Here is an 18,256-nt window from a genome sequence, read left to right on the forward strand (position 1 = left end):
CCCGACTGAAACATGGGGATGGACTTGAGTACCACCATAGAAACAGTTGTTAAATCACCCTGTGATACCAAGAATATTATGTTAGTTTTAATGAGTACATTTGGCATTAATATCCTGGGGTACAGAACTTCCTATGCAAGAGGCATGAAAATATATTTTTAAAAAAACCAACAAACCAACAAACAAAAATTTTAAAGAATCTTTTTCAGACCCACCACTTCTCTTAGTAATTGCTTTATCTGAAGTGAAAGACTTTAGAGTTTGTGAGCATCCTGAACAATTACATTGAAGGCAATTATATTTTCATCCGAGGAACAAGCTGTACCCTAGAGCACACATGGAACACCCTGTTACACACTCTCATACCTGCACTGCACTTGTTTTATTCAAGGCAACCTACCGAGGGCCTGATGGTGGCATTTCTAGGGCCAGCTCCAGTGCAAGATCAGGCCCAGCTGTAGAACGGAGCTGGTGTTGTATCTTACTACTTTAAAGTTCCAGAAAGCTCTTTCTACTAAGAGGACTTCTTGCTGTTTAATAATTACCTGAAACTATTCTGGACACAGCTCCAATAATAAATACTGAGATAGTCAAAATACCTGTATTTTGATGAGTCTGCCTTATAATTGTGAATCTGGAATTTGCACAACATATTTAATATGGGAGAAGCTTAAATACATAGATTTAAATGTCTAATTATTCAGCATGCTTTTCACACTTAAGTATCTCTACTTGATAACTTGATGGGGGGGTTGTTGTGCTTTTTTGTGGGGTTTTTGGTTTGGGTTTGGTTTGGTTTTTTGTTTTGTGGTTTTGGGTTTTTTGTTGTGGTTGGTTTTGTTTGTTTGTTGTTGTGTTTTTTTTAAAAATTCCAGGGTCTACTTACTAGGAAAAGACTCAGATCCCTAGAGCAGTTTCCACTGCGTACCTGGTGAATTAATAAATAGATGGTGCAATTAGTGACACAAGCGTCACACCAGAAAAGACCTAAAGAAAAACAGTAAGCAACTCCAAAAAAAGAAATCACCTCTCCCCCGATCACCAAAGGCATCGGCTTCTCGCATCTAAAAACCTCAAGAAAAGAGTGACTGATAAAAGGCAAGCTGTCCCAAATATTACAAGGATGACAGAAAGCCACTCAGTTAAGAGACAGACTGGTTTTCATCTGTGTTGACTAAGGAACTACTTTGAAAATCAACTAAGAGAAAACTGAAGAGAACTAGAACATACCCTTGGAGGTCCGTAGAGGGGCTTTGTTAAGTTCTCCTACCCCGGCAGTATCAGAACAGACCCCCTCTAAGAAAATGTACGAGCCTTAAGAGAATTTGCATCAGGTAGCAACAACATAATTTTGATGGACTTCCTGGAGAGTCAAAATCTCAGAAAAATTGGCTCGTGAAAAATAGGTTACAGATGCTGTAATATTCCTTCTTTATCAGCTCTCCATGGATCCCCACCACATATTGAGTAATTAATTTAAGCATCCAGAATATCTGAAAGGGATCAGGAAAAAAACCAACAGATGTAAACAAACCTCCATACACACACAGAGATGTTACTCACAACCTCACATAATATGACAGGTGTCCTGCAAGGCCACTATCATTGATACAGACCTTAAATTATAAGATTCCAGCCAATTTCCACAGTATTTTAAACAATCTTTACACAAGCAAAACCTACATTCACTTAAGAAAATGAGTAACCGCCACACAGTTTTTACTTAAAAGAAAATTACAGACAAGCATTCCATTCATATGTGATCAGCATAGCAAGATGTAGAATCTCTGGGTTTTTTGAAAACTGCCCTGTACAAAATTGTATTAAATTACTACATGTGCAACAGTGAGAGATAAGAAAGAGAGAAGAGCTATTTCCACTGGAGCACCAAAGGATGGTAAGGTGTACAGATGGAAATGATAGGTTTCTCTAGCTTGACTATTATGATTCTAGAGTGCAAAGAGAAGAATAAATGTATTGTCATTTATACAAGCCCTGCAACAGAGTCAGAACTCTGAAAAGTATTAGCATATACAGCAAATAGCTGCCTACATAAAAGCATTTTCACAGTACTACAAAGGTAGCCCCTGCCACTAAATACACTTTAATACTTCGAAACTAATAAAGTTATGATCTTTTGTGTAAAATTTCCAGTAATTGCATTACAATAATACACTGTTCTTAGTAAAGATGTCCACATAGACAAGGGGAGGACTTGAGGGGTGGGCAGCAGAAGGTGGTGCATGTCTAATTCCATTGATCATTTTATTTGCTGAAATAGATATCTATTATTCCAATTCAGGGTGTAGAAGTACATGTATTTCAAAGCAAAACCTCTCTCTCTCCTTCTACCAAATACTATAATTCAATATTAAGAAACATAAATTACTCTTTCCTTTCTCAATAGTACAATAAAACATCTTACGCATAGGGAAGCAAACAGATCTTTACATTAAAAAGATACACAGATACACTTCTAAACCTTAAGCTTTGTTGCAAGAAATCCTTTATGATTTTATGTTCAGCTGATCAAGAGAAAGCACATGAGAAGCAGAGTATTAGCTTGGATTTAGTGGGTTTAGGGGCAGGACTATCAATTGAGCAAAACTTCAATTACAGACTAATTTAATGTATGCCCAAGTACATTATTGCAATTCAATAAACGTCTCTTCAGAATTAAACAATTCCAATTTGCCTTCATTTCAGCCTGTGTGCACGCATTACAAATTTGCTATTATCCACACTAAAATTAGTCAGACTGTTTGGAAGCACTCATCCATGCAATCTCAGCATCTCACAGTGCTGCATCAAACTAACCTCAAATGAAGCACTTGACCTTACCTGCTCACTAAACAGGAACACGGAGCAGAGGAGCGCACCTTCCCCTAAACAATATTACACTGCTAAAATTTTTTCTACCTTGTTGTCTGCCTGAGTAATCCAGCAATGAATCTATCAATGTCTCTCTTGGTGGACATCCAACCATTTATGTTTATAACTTCTCCTTCTATTTTTTCCTTTCTTCTATCAATAAACATGAAAGCATCAGGCACCTACTCAACTTTGCATATTATGGTGTTTGGTTGCTCTGGAAGATTGCCTTCCCTCTATTTAGCTATGGTACAGTACTAGATATGCTACTCTTGGCAACTCAATTCCATTTTAATCATGAATTAATTCCTCCAGATTTGAACAAGATGCAAGATCACTGAGTGGGAATTAAAAGCACTTGGCATCTACTAGGAGCGTTCTCTTCCCAAACTGTATAGTCTGAATATCTGCACCATGCAACGCTATATTTAAGGCATTGTAAAGGCATCAGTATAGTGATCAAAGGACAGAGTACGTTGGCAGACTGTAGTATAGCAGAAAAAAGTGATCTCTTGTCTACAGCAGCCCCCCATTTTCACAGGAGTCGGTGAGGATCCCTGCAGTGCAGATCAGGGTACATTTAAATAAATAAATAAATAAATGGGTAAATAAATAAGTGATAATTTAAAAAACCAACCAACACACAAAAAAAGGCAGTGCAGTAAATAGCGCTCCACTGCATGCCTCATGAAGGCAAGATTAAGATACATCTTGCATGTGTCAGGCACAGTATCAGCTCTTGAGTCAAAGAAAATAACAGGCTAAAACCCCAGCATCCTTCAAGAACTACTGATGTTACTACTGCGTACTTCAGGACATCGGCAGAATCAATCCCGTCATTTACTCCCAGCAGCCCTGAGCAGACTCTTGTGACATGCAATGCTCCATCACAAGATTATTTATGCCTTATAAAATATTGTAAAGAAAGGCAGATGAAGCTGACAACCGAACTGTTTAGCTGACTACAGTGAAAGTACCCATAGCCATCACGCATTACTACAAAACCTCATGAAGAGGGCTGTATCCAGACAAAGTTTTGGTTCAAACATTTAAGAAAATGACTGAAATTCATGCCAGTTCTACAATTTTTTCCTTACTTAAGTTCAATATGAATGAAAGAAGAAAGTCCGATATGATGTCAAGCTTTGTAAATAGCTGCCATCTGCGAGGAAATACCCATCTTGAATAAACTTGCTGTTTTAATGCAACCTACCTTTCACTATTAATTCCGCATAATTCGAAACTCCAGAGCCACCATCTGAACGAATGACACATCGGTACTTGCTGATACTGCGTTGAGAGGTGTCAGCTACACTGACAGTAGCAGAAAAACGTCTATGGTTGACCACTCGAGTGACCATTAATGCTGTGTCCCTTCCGTTCCACTGCTGTAAAGGCAGACAAAAATAATGCAAGTTATGAAGACACAGGTATCATACATTCACATGTAATTCATTCTCTGCTATACTTCTTAACATTGCTCAGACCTTCATGTTCACATCACTAGGCTAGATCTTATACAAGCACCCATTTTCAAGAGAGGACTGCTAGCCATAGCCTTGAAAAATTTACAGGGTTGTATGAACTGAAATTTAAGGGCTTAAAAATCCTTGCACATATATTTAGGTTTTCACTTCTATTTGATTTTTAAAACATACTTGGGCATTTGATGTGTTATATTTACTGAAAAGGCTAGAGAGTGACATCTCTGGCTGTGCAATTTTACACAGAATATTTAGAGGCCCAGCTAGGATATGAAAATAAAACTGAATGGTTCGTGTAGACCTGGGAAAATGCTACAAATGAACAAATTTTATAAACTTGACATTTTTAGATGTAAAACTTTGATTCTGGACCAATTTACAGAAATTGGTTGGATAGGGAGACATCCTTACATGTCCAACATTCCTCAATAAACCTCTCTATCAATGCCAGACTACATCTTCCCAACTGGAAAAGCAACAGATAAAGAATTAGTTAGTAATACAATGTCTCCACAGGATAAACACCTGAACTTGCTCAATTGGTTGAGTTTATTGGGAGTTTCAAAGGAAAACACACTGCTGTTTTGCTGTTTTCCAGTAATCAGTTTTTGGGGTGTTTCGAAGGCTATTTTCATTAAATATTTCCATTTTAGAGAATGTATCAGAGCACTTCAAAGGGCAGAAGAAATAATTTTGTCCTTCAATGGGAAACACACGTTCCATATCTTCAGTTTGATATATATTCCGTTTCTAACTTTAGAACAGCAAATGAGTCCTTAAGGTTGTTACGACACCCACCTGAGTAGCACAACCCAGTCTTTCAAGTCCAGCCAGCAGGATGAGAATATAGACAGACATTAAGAGAGGGAATCTTCTGGCCTTTTCATGAGAGACTAAAAGGTACAAGCTGCTATCAATGCAGCCAAAGAAAACTGGGAGGAAGAAATACAGTGGGTACAAACTGGTTTTGCATGTTTTCACCATCCAGGTAGTAATCTCAGACCTTAGAGTAGGTTTCCTTCTTAACACTTTCACTGACTCTGGGCTGAGGACATTTTTGGAGGGTGACAGGAAAGACGACTGCCTAATAAAGCAGACGGGAAGGGCTATTTCACCTGTTTTGCCTCTTCTGTTTTACAACTGAGTCCTTACAGGTACATGGGCATTTATTTGAAACTAAAATTTTGAACGTCACTGGCCATTTTTTCCATCTTCTGTATCATTATCTTGTTCTTTGTCACCTTAAACTCTCACCTAGAAACAGTTTAAGTTCTCATAGGTTCCTGATGAAAAGATTTTTGCCCCACCACCCAGACTGCCCCTACCTACTTTATTCACTTGAAAGAGCAAACAAACCAAAATCGAACCAACCAAACAAAACAACAAAAAAAAAAAATCCACCATTAAAAAAAAAGCGCAAACCAAAACTAAACCAAAACAAAAAAACGCCCCAAACCAACAGAAGCAGCACATTACCTGGAGCCACAGTTTGTCGTGCTGGGACCACTTCCCCCCAGCGATGCACTGGAACGTCGCATTCTGCCCCACGTTAACCTCCACGTTCTGAAGTCGTAGGAAATGAGGTGCTTTTCCTAACAAAAGATGCAAAGTATTGCAAGGGTAGAGCAAGGCAGTACTTGACTGTGTTACACCAACAGAGACATAAACACTCAGCAAAGCATTAATGCCTATCCGTGACAAAGTGATTTTGCAAAATAAAGCTGTGCCTCAGTATTTAACCATTCGCTGCAGAGCCAGGTGGGTGATCGATCTGACAGAGGATGGCCTGAGGGATCATACAGAGCTCTGGCACATCTAAAATCAGACACTTCGATCAAATCGCAACACAAGTTCACGGTCATCAGCACAATTTCTTACTGTTTGCTATAAAAAGTAATTGAGTAATTTCTTCAGAAAATTGTGTTTCTAAAAAGGTCAAAAAAAAAATCAAATGCTTCTGAGCTTGTCAAGCATGACTGAGTCAAACTGAATTTTCACAAGGGTATTTTTTCCCTTTTATTTTATTGACTATCGAATACATCTTAGACCTTTAGGATAAGAACGTGTCATTAATATGAAATCAGATAGTAAATGAAATATATAAAAGACAATATTGTATCACTGTATTAGGTTAAGATCACTGATATCAGTGTTTTGTTGATACTAAATTCAGTATTAATTCAATATTAAACTACTATTAAAATGCAGACATCACATTTGTTCACAGAGGAACTAGATCAGAGGATTATCTTTTTGACTAAATACCAGGCTCATTTACCTCTAAGTTAACGTACAAGAAAATAAAAAAGATTACAGTAGTGAATCTGACACTTTCAAATTAACTTAGTTCTTGCTGGGCCCCAGAAGAAAGTTTGCGCACCATTTGAAAACTTTTAGTAGGACACACTAAACAGCCTTGTAAGACTCTAAAGGTCAGAAGTTTTCAACTTGGTCTTTACATTTTTAATTCAATTAGACACCGGTGAAATACTTCATTTCAGAGGACAGACCAACCCATCTTTTTCTACTGGAATCAAATAAATCCAAAGGGATGTGGGGTGGGCATCTGCATCTGTGTGTGCATGAAGCTTGATGTACAAGTATTTCTCTGCTGTAGACACTTGAACAGACAACACATGCCCATACACTCTGCCAAATGTTTTTTCTAGCCTCTGTATCCCATTCACCACACTCTCGGTTTGCTGACAGCTCCTGAAAGATAGCGACTCTGTACCATCCTGCTTTCTGGGGATCAGTAATTTGCATCAAATTTTACTGGAAAACTACCTCTGGGTGACAGTCAGAATGTACTACATGATATTTGTGGGCTAATACTAGTAATTTCTGCCTGCAGTCTAAGGTGGGCAGACGTAAGCCAGCTCCACATACGAAGCGGCGCAGCCTGGGTGAGCGCAGTCACACCGGCCCCACGCGCCCTGTCCGCTGCCCTCTGGAGCACAGGGCTGCACTGTGATTGCACGTGCGCATGCACACGTAGCATAATGAGAATTGATACTCCAGTGCATTTCTTCGAGGGACAAAAAAAAAAAAAGGCAACACCAGCAAGCCAGTTATTTTTCTCCATTACTGTGTCATTAGGAACATTTCACTGTGGTTTTGCTGATACTTAGGTTTGTCTGCTATACTGTCATCTACAAAGGTAAGGCAGAAATGAAGAAATAACACCAATAATTTCAGTAACCTCCAGGGTCATCAGCAGCTTTGTGGTCCCTGTATTTTGAGTTATAACAATAGTAAAATGAATATGTGGGGCAAAGCCTGTACAAGTCAATGGAACACACTCCAATGACGTTTACCCTGGCAGTTGTCATTGCCCAACAGCAAAGCAACGCTGGGGATCTGACAGGACAAGCAATTACAAAGACGGCCGAGAACTTGCAGTTCTGTAGGCTGCCGATTCAAAACGGAACAGTTAACCATTCGAATCATTTCAGTTTTGAGTCACCTGGGACACCATTTGAAAGAGGGACCTCCATATACTTGGAGAAATGGATTTAAAATCAGTTTAAATACTTGATTAAGCAGGGATGTAACACAGCATCCCATCTCTTTTTTTTTTTTTTTTTTTAATCCTGTAACTTTCTTGTCTAGGTTTCGCCCCAGTTGGTTCGGTGGCCTCTTTCCCAGTACAGGGATCAGCCATCACCCAGCATGCATGGAATGCACGCAGACCGTTTGGGGGATTTCCTTGGATGCTGCCATTATCAGCAACATCTGGCTAATACAGACTGTAAGTATTTCTTAATGAAGTAAATGCACCCAAAGGCCTGAGCAATGAGCACATGGTAAATACAAATATAATTTAGTTAAACAGCAATTAACCATACTGCAGTTATCAGAAATGTCCTGTTAAACTTGAGCAGAACCATGTCTATCACATTGAACGGCAGCTGTTCTTGGAAATTCTTATTGCAAGAAAACCAGCTGATATCACTCCATTGATATGATCCATGTTTTTTTGTGAGCAGCTACCACTGACTTAATGAAACTATGCGCAAGTGAGAGGGGCTATTAAAAAAATAATCAAAACAACTTCAGAAGAAACTGTATATTACATAGCCAATATAGACACACCAAGTCCTCAAGCCACAGTGTAGATGCATTGAGAAACCGAACAAGTTCAGACTCAAAGACTGAAGCTCAAGGTTTCTTTAAATAGGAAATAAATAAATGAATAAACCTAAGCTGATTATTATGGCTGAAATAGAAGAAACGCGGCACTAATATTTTTGAACAGCTTAATGAACCTGCATTAGTTTCTACTCCTGTGCAAGTGTATTGTCTGAATGCAATTTGTTTTTAATATCTTTACAGAGGAGCAGAGTGGGTTTAACGTTTGTTGAGAGAGACAGGCCTTTGGGATATGTCCTTTATCAAGGAAATTCTGAAACTGTTTGTTTGTTTATTCTTTTCTTAAGTTAACCACACAGGATATTATCAGAAGCTTTTAAGATTGTTTTCTACAGCAATGTGATTTTCAGAAATAATAAAACAACCAGCTTTATGTTCTTTATGTTCATAACAAGAGATGAAGAGGGCCTTCCACAGATGTCTGGGTGCTAACTATAGACTGAGCACAGTTTTCCCTTTTGCACAACTTGCAGAGTTCTGTGTTTATGCAAAGCTGATTGTCTTTAGGTGTCTCAGTGGGATACAAGAAGACATTTTAGTGCTGATCAAATTTAGTACAGCCCTCCTTTACGCTGTCAAGACCGGTATATAACACATTGATACAGTTACAAAAACAAAGAGTGCTCACTGCATGGATGGGCGAGAACTCTGACTTCATCCACAGCAATGTACCCTGGATGTCCTTTCAAAGAGACAGATTCAAATATCACCTGAAATATAAAATAAGAAAAAGTTCTTTTAAAAAGAACAGCCACACTAGTCATTTGGCCAGTCAGTTTTCTGGTTTTATTCCAATGCCAGAGTCATTTGAGTAATTTCATCATTAACAACGAAGGGATAATAAGGCAATTCAGTATATACACGCATACTAAGGATTGCAAATCTGTTTGATATGGAAAGCAAAAAGTTAGAACAACGTTCATTAGGATTAGAGACAACTGTGTGCTTCTTTCACTTGGGAGAGTAAAAAATACTCTGTGTATATACAAACCTATATTCACTTTAAGCACCAGTCCAAGAACATTAAGTGGATAATCATTTGACATCTTGTTTTTAGCGTGCCTCAAAGTTGGAGAATGCTGTACGTGAGAGAAAATTCTCTTATTGAATCAATAACTCGGCATGGATTCTTCTGGAGGAAATCTCGATTCGGCACATATGCCATGGCAGTATTACAGAGCAAATTACAAACAATGGATGACCCTGGATTCTCGTTACTGAATTGAAATAAAATTCTCCCAGATATAATGAACTTGTTTCTGCCTTTCTCTGGATTAAGCTAACAAGGTCTGAGAATGAACATTTTTAAAAACTACATGCAGTATTTCTCTACAGTAATGGTACCCTAACTAGCACTTTCTATTTTATTTATATATCCGGATAATGAAAGCGTTCCACTAATTTGGGTCTGAATAGACAGATATTAAATTACCAATGAAGAAAAAACTCATACATCCCTATGGCTTTGTGATTTTACTTGGAAAACTGCCCTGAAGTATCCTGTTACTAAAAACATACAGGCTATACGTGGTGCAGGAAAAAAAAACAACCTACAACACTGACAGATCATTAAAACAGAGTTAACTACTGCCAAATAAGCTAACTAAAAAATCAGAAGACAGTGCTAGATATGGTGTATTTTGCCCAACAATTAAAGGATAGTAGGACATAATTTGTGGACTGTGCCCTCATCGCAGCCTGCAGCTTCCTCCTGGGGGCAGCGCAGGAGGAGGAGGAGGAGTGGGGTCTCCTCTCTGGTGACTCGCGAGAGGACACAGCGAAGCGGGATGAAGCTGTGTCAGGGTAAGTTCAGACTGGACACTGGGAAGAGGTTCTTCACTGGGGGGGTGCTCAGTTCCTGGAACAGGCTCCCCAGGGAAGTGGTCGTGGCACCAAGCCTGGCAGAGTTCAACAAGCATCCGGACAATGCTCTTGGTCATATGGCAGAGTTGTAGGTTAGTCCTGCAAGGAGCAGGGAGGAACTGGACTTGATGATCCTTACAGGTGCCTTCTGACTGGAGATACTCTGTGATTCCATGAGGAAAAAATGTTTAGAAATGTTAAATTGCAATAGGAAAAAAAAATGCAGACTGATTATTGAACATCTTGGTAATGCTACCTCTCAAGATTGTGATTCTCTTCCCAAAGGAATGAAGCACTATCCTTCACGATTTAAAAATAAAAATAAAATTATGGGTGGAGATCTAATGAGCACTGTCCTCTGCATTTGAAAGGGATGTCCCCATTTTCATTCTCTCTCACTAATGTTCACACTGTATTAAATTGCTCATTTTTGCATGAGTATACAATGTTTTCAAGGACAGAGTTAATTAACATGTTCAGCTGGCACAGTTATTACTATTGTAACAGTATTCTAGTGCAGCTACTTGTTTCGTAGGAGAATATTTCAATAATGTTTAACCTCTAAAATTCATTACTAAAACTCCAAGTTAACACTTAAAGCCAGTTTTCCATTCTCTTATTTTCATTCTAAATAAAAGCTGGTGTTCCCAGTCTGTTCCTGTTTAGCCTCTTCATCTCCTTAATCAGAAGATTTAATACAGTAAATTAACTGTCCCAACGCTGATTGCTGCATGCCCTGGATATGGAAGTAGATTACTATGTCTTTTATAAGTACAGAACTGCTGTTAATCACTTTGCCATCACTGGCCTTCCAGAATGTCTTTTCTACTCATGCTTCCATGACTTCCTAAGATCTGCTTCCCCAATTCAAAACAAATCCAAATGTGAAATCTGAAATGCATCCATTACAAGACAGACATGATAAAAACAGGTAGAACTCAAAACTTAACAGGCAAAGATATAAACTAAGAAAATTCAAATTGCTAACAATACGTGGAAACCAAATTTCTACCCCAGAGGAGGGTAGACAAAAATTAGGCTGTCAAGGACCAATAGGAAGAAGCAAGTCTCTGAAAGAAAAAATAATCCCAAAAACATCAACACATGTTTTGTGTTATCAAGGTTCCCAAGAGGCTTTTTAGGTTCTGCATAAAATAAGAGTACAACACAAATCCTTAGTCTGGAAATTATAATTATTTTAGAAGTGAAATTTTATTCATGATGAAAGTCACACTAACTGGGAAGGTCATGCAAGGAACTACTGCAGCTCCCTTCAGACTTGAATTAAAGCAAAACATTACAGCTACAAAATCTTATTTTAGTTTTGCATTTGGGAGAAGATATAAACCACAATAAACTAATTCTCAATTTTCTGCAAGCCAGGAACTTGGAAAATTCTCCAAGGCATTTGCATTAGCTATTAATGCATGGCAAAATTAAGCACCAACACATAGAGAACTGTCTTTGCTAATAACTGACACGTACAGAGTCTTTAATACAGCACAATATAACTTAAGCCAGTAACAACGGAGTCACCCCTTAAAAAACCCATGCACACTGGTGCAGAATCCCCTGAAAAAGAGTGGAGGGATCTCTCAATTCACACAGTCTTGTTTTGACAGACTCTATTATCTGTTCTGCTTTACAGTCAGATATTCTTGTTCAGACTTCCGCACTGTTGTCTTTTTCTGTATTCTGCAGTGCCTCAGACCTATCAAAGCGAGAAGCACCCAGGTTTTCCTGAAACGGAATGGAGACCCAGCATAAGGAAAAAGCAGGTATAAATGCTTACAGGGCTTGTTCTGCAAATGTCACACTAAACATCTCTCGTGTCCTTTTAACTTCAGTCGGAAACGTAGTATAAAGATTTAGACGTAGGCATTTAACAATGCTTCTATTTAAGGAGCTCCTCAGAAATTAATATAGGTGACAAAATGCAAAGCTTTACTCTTAAAAAACATTCTTAAATGCTGAGAATTGCAAACACTAAGTCATTTCATGTTTCCTTACCAATAAACGATCCTACCTTTCACTGCTGCTATGTACCAGCGTAGTCTGTGTCAGCAGCGTAGCCTGGCTCATCTGTTGCGGTACAACAGTTTTCTTCAGGCATGGATCAATAATGCTCCTTGCTATACATCAGGAAAACTCTTCCTGGCAGACTCTAGTGCTGCCCTTGGTGCATTCTGGGACTAAGTTCATCCTTATGCTGAGCAATAATTCAAGATTACATGTACTACCTTTCTCCAAGAACTATTATGGCTTTTTCACACTACACTAAAAACATTTGCAGGCTGGGAATCCAAGTACGAGTAACTCTAGGGTAGACATTATAAACCTCCACAATCCCCACATTTGTATCTCGACAGAGTGCTTTTGGATCCAGATGACTCCTATGACCCTTGCACGGAACTGCCAGACCTACCACACAAACTCTGGCCATAGGCTTGGTTACTATTTTTCCACTAGTCACGTCTCCAGAACTCAAAGTACTTGTTGAACCCTCAGACCCAGGGCAAACAGTTTCAGATTTTTTGCCCAACTGAGTTTTTGATGCACACTGCAATCTAAGATGGTGTGCTTTCCATGCATTAAGATAATAATTCCCATTTTGCCTGACACAGACTTCATTATTTAGAAAAAATGCTATTTTTTTCCTGCGTTACCTGGTGCTTTTGAAATACAGAACATACTTTCAGGCCTTTTTGCATACAAAGAGCTCTCCAGGCATGCAATTTTGATTTAAAGCTGACAAATAACACTCCGATGGCACATCCAAGCTTGTAAGTGTGAAATGAGACACTCCCTAGGCAACAGCACACCCAAGCTTCTGTCATCCTACCGCCTCCGGACTTCTTTAGCCAGCAGTGGTGCTTTAGTCAAAATTACTGTTATTTGCCAGCCTAAGTCCTTCAGTGTGCTCTCCTCTTCACTTTTGAAAGCTTAAAGTTTGGGTTTGGTTTGGTTTTTACGTTGGTTTTGTTTCTCTTTTAAAAACCTTGATTAAAAGTAGAAAGTCACAGGATTGCATCAACAGAAGCTGTTTCATAAAATTAGGGACTGATGATAAATCAGTGTATTAGATCCCACATAACAGTAGGACAGAACTCAGACTTTAAAAGCCACACTTAAGGAATAAGAATAAAAATATAAGCAGAAGGAAACATCACCCCTGTTCAACAAAAAGTAAAAAAGAAAACCCTTGTATTTTCTAGGAAGGAACAGTTACTGCTGGCTTCCAATCTGTTCATTTTTTGTACTGCAGTGAACAATTCTTGTTTGATTTAAAGGAGCTTTTGCTCTAGGAAAAGCAAACTTGACCTGCAAAAGACTTGCAAAAGAAGTAAGGCAGGCTCAGGAAGTCTACTATTGGTATATCTGAGAAAAGGTTCCCTCCAAGTGTGAGCTCAGGCTGTCTTTTCCACGTTTTTCAAGCACTGATTATCAGGGTGAAAGATCATTTCTGTTATCTCTGTGGAGCACCTACTATGAAGCAAGTTCCGGTTCATGATCAGGTTTATGTTAATATGAGTGAAGTACGAGCACTTTAATACAGTTTCAGAACAGGTGACAAGTTGTGCACATCTCTTAAAACACCACTTTCGACACATTTGCATCTCTTTATCCCTTCCTCTCACCCTGCATAGTGTGCTCTGTATTCTGCTGATATCCCCAACTCTTTTTCAGAGGCAGAACATTAAAGCATTCTACTTCAGCTCAGATTTTATAGACTTCCTACCCAGTTATTAGAAGAAAAAAAAAAAAAAAAAAAAGCAATTCTACCTGCTGTTTTCTATCCACAGACTATTTGCTGCCTTTTCACAGTTTATTCTATTGTGATTCTTTCTCACTCATGTCTTTTATTACTATCATATGTACATCAGCTTTTCCTGCAAAATTTAGGGTGCAATTACCTCCCAGGTTTTGTTGTTGTGGCGGTTTGTTTTTTGTTTGTTTGGTGGGGATTTTTTTCTTGAATATAAAACAAGATAAAAACATGCCTTCAACACCTAACAAGAACCATGGGAGTCCATTGTGTGCAACCTAATTAAAACTAAAAAAAAAATACTGTTAAGTTGCCACATGATGTTTGAAGTGGACAACTAAAAAGTAGCTGTAAAGTTAATATAACAAAAAACAACTTACCCATTACATTCCTTAACTTTGTGCCTGTTTAAAAAAAAAATATTTCCTAACAGAACAACTAAAAATATGTTACAAGCAGTGCTAAAAAGAGGAGGAACAGAGGAGCTAGTGAAGAGTATAGTCATGTTGATAACATGGTCCAAGATTTTTTTAGTACCTGATCTACTTACACCCTTCATACAGGCACAGGAAAAGTCCAGATGCAAAGCTGAGTGAACAAATGTCCCTCCCTATGGAACCAACTAAAGGCCAAAAATTGTTCAGGCAAATTTATGCAGAGATTCAATTACACACCTAGACACTCAGTTGTATTTACATTTACATAGCGCTATGGGTAGGGCCAATATGACTGTTTACGTGCCAGTCTCATGATAAACAAGCGGGTTCTTAACTTGCCAATAATTTGCCTCCCAGCAGCCTATCCATCACTCTGTGATCTGACAGCAACTGAATAAAAAGGGTGACGCAGGACGAGGTATGTCAGGAAGCCTATATAACCCTTATACTATTGAACTGCTATATGTAAAGTCATTCTTATAGGAAAAAAAGTTGGAGGGTGGGGGGGATGGATTTGGTTTTCAGAACACCTATTGCTAATAAAAGCTTAGCTCACACATAGCCAAATGTTCAAAAGAAAAAAAGAGAAAAATATTACAAACTCGTACCTGATAAAAATGTGGCCAGAATGTACTGATGGCAAGTTCTGCCTTCACCCATCCTTCTGTAACAACCCCCGAGACGTTCCATATGGGATTGCCCTGCGGTCCTCCGTTCACCTTCACGTAGACATTCAGAGAGCCGGGACTCGAACGGTCTCTGCTGGACAAGTAATAGTGGAAGTCGATGCAATGCGTGTCATTCTCCTTCAGCGTAGGCAACAGCAAGTGAGCTTTCTGCCCGGACGCCCGCCCAGAGCTGTTGACCATCATGAAGGAGCCTATGGAGGAAAGCAAAAAGAGAAGAAAGAGTGGCTTTGCTTGGCTTTTTCCATAAATACAGTTCCATTTGAAAAGTCAGCGATTCCCTTAGAAGCCAGAAAACAAAACGTTCATCTGAAGAGCTCGAATTAGCTATTTTCAGCTTGTTATTGGGTAACAGAGAGAAGGGATTTTAAAATTGCAGGGTATATGCACAAGTAGGCTCAGTGCCAACTAGAACCACTTTAATTAGATAACTTCAAAATCAAAATAAAAATACTATTTTGCTGTTATAATTTTATAACCTCATGATACAACACTCACTCTAAACAACAGCATACTCACACCCTGAGCAGCACCCGGGCTCTCCTACTGCACGCAGTCCCCACAGGCACATTCAGTACAAGAACTGCAGCAGTGGGCCAAATGCTCAGTGGAGGTTTGCCTACGTGGCTGCTATCCACTGGGTGCCAGTCTGTACCTGTGAACCCTGCACCTTGGCACTATAAACATTTGAAGGTTTAATACGTTAAGAAAAACCCAGTTTTCAGAGCCCAGATGAATTAGGCTCGTAAGCATAACAGCAACATCTTGACTAGAAATAATGCAACAAGGACAATTATTCTTCTAGGAGGGAAGGACAGGCTGAATTTAGGGAGGAAAATATATACTAAGGCAATTTATGAGTTTGTTAACCTGGAAGCTTGCATCATATTAACCATGGCTCTTGATGTTGAACTCACATCTTGATTCATCAAGCAGTTAGTTTATAGCACATTGTGTCTCAACTCATCTCTTCACAGATGCATCAAGGTGACAAATGTTAGCAATAAGGTAAAACATTATGAGAGTTATTTGATTCAATTCTGTTTAAAGAAGCTTCTTTATGTGTGTACAGACACTCACGCTCAGAAAAAGCTGAACACCAAGACTGGGGCGGGAGGGAAATCTGTGTCAGCAGCCAGGCATGATAATTTTTAATCAGACACAGCCCTTCTGACACTCTCAGTTGCAATGCTGCTGCCAAGGCATGCTACAAACTTATTTCTCTGCTGGCCTCTTGCAGTTCACAGAAGATTGAGTTTGAAAAGCCCTGCCTCACTTCTAACCTACTGACTTTCCCTATTCCATGCTGTAGCAGTGTGACACCAGATAAACATTTTGATCAATTCTGTGCAGTGAACAGCCATACATTCTAAATTTATATCAACAGATACCCGCAACTTTCTCCCACAAACATATTTTTTCCCCTGTGTTTATATGATATATATGCATTTTGTAAAGGATTCAAAAGCACGGATGCAGATGAAGTCAATCTTTCAAAAAAATAAATAAAAATCACATACTCTAGAGACCTTGGAAAATTCAAACACAATGCAAGCACAGCAAGGGAAGAGGCTGTACTAAAAAATATGAAAATTTATAGGCAAGATGTTCTCTGGCAATCCTATCTTTCACTTTCATATGCTGCAAATCAAAAAAGCCTCAAATCAAGAAATTCAAGATTCACAGTGAGGGCTTTGAGAAACATAAAAGCTGAATCCAAACTCTTCAGTTTCCCTTTAATAATCCAAGTCCATAGGGTGGGATCCTGGCAAATGTTCGCTATCAATCTACTGCTCCCAATCAACCACAAGATCCCCTTCTCCAGCAAGTACCATATACATACTATTCTTAAAAATCCACCCAAACCCCCCCGATGTTTTAAGAAACTGAGATTTGGATTCTCTTTCTATGACCTCAGATAATTTATTATCACGAAGCACAATTGCCAACTGGCTTGAAGAGGCAGCCCAGGCTGACAGTTCAGGCATCAGGCTGGAAAGCCGGCAGCCTGGTTTTGAAGGCTAAGACACTTCCACGATCTCTGTCAGCACACATAACCTGCCTTATCCTCCCTTACAAACAAAAGAAGAACAGTTGTAAGAACCCAGATTATCAGGAGAAAAGTGGAGGAAAGCCATTGTAAAACTGCTGAGTAACAGTAGTCTAGCACTGAGGAGTACAGCAGTTGCTGTGAAATGTGGCGCCTGCAGCATTTTAATGCCACGGTGCGAAAAAGTACAAGACACAATGAAGTGAAGTTCCACATTTGTCAGATCTCATACTTGAGCATGATGGCACAGCCAATTAAAACAGTAAAGAAAAGCAGAGCTGCTGTGCACCCACAAAGTTTTTTGACCAAGTACCTGCTACACCAGGTAGGAACCCAGGAAAACTGATTTTTGCAACATCATTGATTAGATCATAGGGTGCATCATCCCATTTCTGGGCATCTTACTCCCTCATTTATCTTTTTTTAATTTTATTTGTATAATACATGGATTGCTACCCTAAAGAACTATCTGAAGCTGTACTGCATCTAACACAATAGAGTCTTGAACTGCACTGGGGTAGGTGTTTCAATGACAGAAAAAGTTAGGGAGTATTTCACTTTTACAGATTAATATATAAAAATAACAAGCTTTCCTCTGGGAGAAAAACCATCGGCTTTTATAAAGAGTGCATAAGCAATAATTACAATTTTATTTTTTGCCACCCACAAAAAAAAATGAATCACAAGTTATTTGTGGTTTGACAATGGTCTTTTATGCAACCGCTGACAATTGTAGAGAGTATATGGAGCCTGAATCTAGTGACTGACAATATGAGCAAGTAAAATATCCATCCACTGAAAAGCACTTAGCAAAATAATTACTCCTAGTTACTAAAATAGCCTTACAAACAATTGTCTTATGCAAATTATTCATAGCTTCTTATTTATAGCTTATGATTATTTTTTTAATACAGTATGCCTAGCAATACAGGAGAAAAATACTATAA

General features: G+C 38.8%; 1 protein-coding gene across 2 annotated transcripts in view; it reads right to left on the reverse strand.

Moving 5' to 3' along the window:
- PTPRT (protein tyrosine phosphatase receptor type T) overlaps nt 1-18,256 on the reverse strand; it is a 453,423-nt gene that overhangs the window by 259,689 nt on the left and 175,478 nt on the right. For both annotated transcript variants that reach the window (XM_055814515.1, XM_055814516.1), the window contains exons 3-6: nt 15,182-15,453; nt 9,136-9,217; nt 5,832-5,947; nt 4,085-4,259 (exon numbers count right to left, since the gene is read on the reverse strand). In XM_055814515.1, the coding sequence (XP_055670490.1) occupies nt 4,085-4,259; nt 5,832-5,947; nt 9,136-9,217; nt 15,182-15,453 (645 nt within the window). The remainder of the gene's footprint in view (nt 1-4,084; nt 4,260-5,831; nt 5,948-9,135; nt 9,218-15,181; nt 15,454-18,256) is intronic.

This window comes from Falco peregrinus, chromosome 9, assembly GCF_023634155.1.
Source record: "Falco peregrinus isolate bFalPer1 chromosome 9, bFalPer1.pri, whole genome shotgun sequence".
NCBI classification, from domain to species: Eukaryota; Metazoa; Chordata; class Aves; order Falconiformes; family Falconidae; genus Falco; species Falco peregrinus.